General features: G+C 34.4%; 2 protein-coding genes and 1 pseudogene across 2 annotated transcripts in view; all 3 read right to left on the reverse strand.

The window, feature by feature from the left end:
- Positions 1-6: 6 nt before the first annotated feature.
- LOC132289897 (cytochrome f-like) lies at positions 7-3,856 on the reverse strand. Its single transcript, XM_059790019.1, has 2 exons — positions 3,072-3,856; positions 7-1,246 (listed from the first exon to the last, which is right to left on the reverse strand). Exons 1-2 carry the CDS (start codon positions 3,614-3,616, stop codon positions 280-282), a joined length of 1,512 nt encoding a protein of 503 aa, XP_059646002.1. The 5' UTR covers positions 3,617-3,856; the 3' UTR covers positions 7-279.
- LOC132289894 (chloroplast envelope membrane protein-like) lies at positions 1,244-3,058 on the reverse strand (annotated as a pseudogene).
- Positions 3,857-3,997: 141 nt separating the features above from the next.
- The window catches only part of LOC132289892 (acetyl-coenzyme A carboxylase carboxyl transferase subunit beta, chloroplastic-like), a 2,335-nt gene continuing 1,332 nt past the window's right edge, over positions 3,998-5,000 (reverse strand). Inside the window, exon 1 of the mRNA XM_059790014.1 lies at positions 3,998-5,000. This exon is cut by the window's right edge and continues 1,332 nt beyond it. Within this exon, the coding sequence (XP_059645997.1) occupies positions 4,719-5,000 (282 nt within the window). The 3' untranslated portion in view covers positions 3,998-4,718.

A 5,000-nucleotide genomic window follows, 5' to 3' on the forward strand; every position in this document is an offset into this window, starting at 1 on the left:
AAAAAACGATTGGTGTATTTTATGACATTTAAATCTGGAAATAGTAACACAGTCGCACCGCCCCAATTTGGATTAAAAAAACAAAGAAAGGGGAAAGTAAAATAGTATTCTTTACAATCTACATACTCTATGACTAGGAACACAGTACAAGGAATTCCCGGCATCTAGTAGAAAAAGAATATAAACAAGCAAAAGTTTTTCTTTCATAATTAAATTTTTTGACCATACATAATCGCCAACGAGAATTTTTACGAACTTGATGTTGATAAATCCGCGAATCTAGAAATTCATTTCGGACAATTGAACCTTCTCGAACTGTTTCTTTTTAAGAACCAAAAATATTTGTGCCAAAATAACAGATGCCAAGAAGAACAAAAGACCTTGGACACGTAATGGATCTTGAAGTACTATTTCTGCATCTCCCTGACCAAATCCGCCCACATTCGGATTACTTGTTAATGGTTGATCAAATTTGATAGATTCGCCCTCTGAAACAAGAAGTTCGGGCCCTGGAGGGATACTATCAACTACTTGACGTCCATCCGACGCATCTGCTATGGTTATTTCATACCCCCCCTTTCCTTTTCGTACGATTTTGCTTACTATACCCGCTGCTGTAGCATTATAAACTGTATTGTTACTCTTGCTCCCGTCGGGATAAATCTGACCCCTTCCCCTGTTTCCGCCTACGTATATAGGATATTTTAAGAAGTGAACATCTTTCTTCGTAGCGGGGTCTGGGGAAAGAATAGGAAAGGTGATTTCACTATATTTCTGACCAGGAACGGGGCCTATCACAAGAATATTTTTTTTATTGGGGCGATAGCTCTGAAAAGATAGATTGCCTATCTTTTCTTTCATCTCGGGAGAAATACGATCGGGAGGCGCTAGTTCAAACCCCTCAGGTAAAATTAGAACAGCCCCCACATTCAAAGCCCCCCTTTTACCATTAGCAAGAACTTGCTTCAGTTGCATATCATAAGGAATTCGAACAACTGCTTCAAATACAGTATCCGGAAGTACCGCTTGTGGAACTTCAATATCCACGGGCTTATTAGCTAAATGGCAATTGGCACATACAATACGCCCCGTCGCTTCTCGTGGATTTTCATAACCCTGCTGTGCAAAAATGGGATATGCGCTTGAAATGGATGCCCGAGTTATGATATATATCATGAGCGATACGGAAATGGATCGAGTAACCTGTTCCTTTATCCAAGAAAAAGTATTTCTAGTTTGCATGGTCCAATCATTGATCGCGAAAATTTCTACAATAAATTGGGGTAGGTCGCTATTATAGTTCCCTATCCACGATTCTGCTATTTACTGGAATAATTTTACTGAAATATAAGACGAATCCCCGGTATGGGTAGAAATGTAAAGAGTAAGTACGATTTAAAAATGTTTTACTTATGTACAAATACAAAGTAAGAAACATTATAATTGGATTAATATCAGCGGATCGGTTTTCAGTCATTCATTGAATGATAAATCACTACAAGTGACGGAGATACACGATTTAAATAACGGAAAATCCAATATTTAAAAATTGTGTCTAGAATGACTGGAAAAGTAGAAACAAGACCAGATATAATTTGATCGTTATGAACAAATCCAAAATCTTTGTAGACAGAGCCAATCATTAGTTCCCAACCATGGGGCGAATGGAATCCTATACATAAATCAGTTAATAAAAGAATAGAAAAAGCTTTTATTGTGTCGCTTAAGTTATATAGGAATTCCTGAGTCCAAGAGTTAAGAATAACAAGTTCTTCATTACCCAGAATAGAGTAACCACTTAGAATAATGAAACAGATTATATTTGTCGAGAAGTGCAAAATCGTATGGATACGATCCTCATTGTGTATCTTGATTAATTGGATCGTTTCTTTGTGGATTCCTATATGAAGCTTTTGTAGATGTATCTTCGAGTATCCCTTTATCATTTCCTCCAAGAGGAGGAGGTCTTCTAATTCTATGAATTTTTCTAGAATACTCTTTTCTTGAATATCATTCAAAAAAATTTCAGATTGCCTAGTATTCCACCAATTTGTAACCCAAGATTCCAGACTTTTATTAAATGAGAGAGAAATCCACCAGGGCAAAAATACTATAGATACAAAGAAGAGGAGTGAATGTTTTATTTTTTGCCATTTTTTCATCTGTGAATTGTTAATGAACCCATCTCATTCGTCGACTCTATGTGATCTAATATTTCTATCAAGCATGAGTTCTATTACAAGGTATCGAACCTATGAATCTATTCACTGTTTTTTATTTGTGATTCCGTGGTTAGTCCTTGAATCTAGAAAGAATACAGAAATAGAATCAGAATCCACTTCGAATTTAGAATGAAGAAATAATAAAAAAAAATATTGTTTCCAGATATCCCAATTGGTCAAATTCGAAGCAAGTGTCCCCTTTCGATGAATGCCCGAAAGAACCACTTTCAAGTAATGAATATTATTCAAATTTTGAGACGAAAGAATTCCTTTTCTATCATTCTATCAAAATATCAACTATTTCGAAAAAATTTCACTGACTACCCCACCCATAGTCCAGAAATAGAATAAAATGTCTGAAGAATCTTGTGATGATCAAAAATGAGTAGCAAAAGAAGACAGAAATTAGATAGTTATCATTATAAGCGATTCAATTGTTTGGTTATTAAGGAGCGCAAAAGAAGAAACGTCGATTGACAAAAAAGAAATAATTTACAAGATACAATCTATCTGGATCTAAAGTATTCATTCCAACAAATATTGGACTTAAAATAAAAAGATAAATTTTTTTATTTTGAAATATTTTGATATATGAGGTGGATCTATTATTTCAATTTGTTACTTGTTTTGTTACTGAATTGAGTTGAGTGGATTTCCATACGCATAAAAGACTGTTTTTGTGGACAAAAAAGTTTGTTTTATGGTTGTTCCGTATACGTTTGATTTGGCTCGAATGAGCGTTCTGAAGAAACTTCAGTTAAGTTATGTTATAGAGCGAATTCTTGAGTTTTTCCCTCCTGCCGAGAAAGCATTCATTCTTATTCTTCCGTTTTCATTTCTCAAAAGACTTCAATCGGTACACGCAGGAAATAAGCCAATTCAGCAGCTTTTTGTTCAATTTCTCGTGGAGTCAAATTCTCATCAGTACGAGTCAAGGGAATAGCCCCCTGACCTCTGATTTCCATATAAAGGACACGACGAGCATAAATACCCTCTTTAACTTCTATTCTGACGGACTGAATATCTTTTATAAGGAATCGGAGGAAGATGCGGCGATTTTTTCCAGGAAATCCCCAACGAAAAATACATACTATTCCTTCTTTTATATCAAATCGATCATAACCACTACCTACATTCCACGAAATTGTGGACCACAAATAGGAGCTAATAAAGAGACCCGCAATCCCATAAAAAGACATCACGAGCCCTTGTGGAAAAAAAATGATTTGCTGAGACGGAAATAAAGATATCAAATTTCTACCAAGATAACTGGAAATTCCAACCAATAAGAATCCTAATGAACCTAAAAAAAGGATAAAGGCCCAGCAGAAATTACCTGTTTTTCGAGACCCCGTTATAAGTTCTATCCATATACGTTCTGATCGCCAACTCATACTTGATCCGGTTGTATTTTATTGGAATTGAGAGAATAACCCAAATGAATTTGACTTTACTCTTTTTGTTTCCGAAATAACTCTCATCAACTAGCACTATTTTGATGTAAACCTTTAGGAGTAATTCATCAAATTGGTTAGATATAAAAAAATAACATCCCCTTCATATGATTCTACTCGAGATATTAACACACATATAGATAGATTGACTTTCCATTTCAGATATCCGCCGATCCCGATCTATTTGAAAATAGCTAGAATTCATTTACCCATATATCGTGTTTCTGCATGCATAAGAGCTATTTCATTTATGTTCGGCGAAAGCCGCATGTTATACCATATTCCACTCAATAAATATCAATGTTATGATACAAGTCTAAGTTTTGAAAAAAAAAAATGGATGCAATTTAGTCCCATCGGGTCTAAACAATCTTGTTGTTTTGAACATGAAGAGATAAAGAAGCCATTGCAATTGCCGGAAATACTATGCCTACTACAGGTACCAAAATAGAGGAAAAGTCAAAAGTTGCCATAGAATGGGTACCTCGATTTACTATTAAAGATATCTTATAATAATTATAATTCTAATTAGTATATATCTAAGTGAGTATATATAATAAGCGCAAGGAATGTAGAACTAACTAAATGGACTTATTCATCTTTCTACTTTCTACATAAAATATATGTATGATAATCGATTTTATTAGTCTTCTTCTTTTCTTCTTGTCTTTAAATTTAATAAAAAAAGAGTTTCTTACAAATTACCGAAAGATTCGTTAGAATCCGACCTAACGGGGATTCTTAGTAAAAAATGGGGATTCTCGGGAGATATAGAAAGATACAAAAATCTATATTTTCTATATTTGAATTATATACAGACGTAAGAAAGGAAAATGAAATTCTTTTTTTTATCTTGTTGCTAGAGGCTTCCTGATTACTAGTCAGTAATATAGGTAAAAAAAAGAATTATCCACAATTTTTGATTTTTTCTACAATTAGATCTTATGTCATCAAAGAAAACTCTATTCTTCTGATTTTGACTTTGATTTCGATAAACTAACTACTTGTTTGCTACAAATAAAATAATTGAACTTAATGTGCTCTACTTGCTTGAATTTTGATTTAAAGGAAAGAAAGCGTGGAGCTGAAATAATTCACTCAGAACGCCCTTTAAAGGATTACGCGGTACGATTAAATCGAATAAGCCCTTCTGGAATAAATATTCGGCCGCTTGTGAACCTTCGGGTACTGTTTTATGCAATGTTTGTTCAATTACTCTTTTACCCGCAAATGCAATGTAGGCATTGGGTTCGGCAATAATGATATCCCCCAACATACCAAAACTGGCTGTCACCCCACCAGTAGTAGGCGATGTAAGGATTGA

This window comes from Cornus florida, unplaced genomic scaffold, assembly GCF_030987335.1.
Source record: "Cornus florida cultivar Cherokee Brave unplaced genomic scaffold, ASM3098733v1 CherokeeBrave_3.0.0_Hap2_scaffold_200, whole genome shotgun sequence".
Classification (NCBI taxonomy): Eukaryota; Viridiplantae; Streptophyta; class Magnoliopsida; order Cornales; family Cornaceae; genus Cornus; species Cornus florida.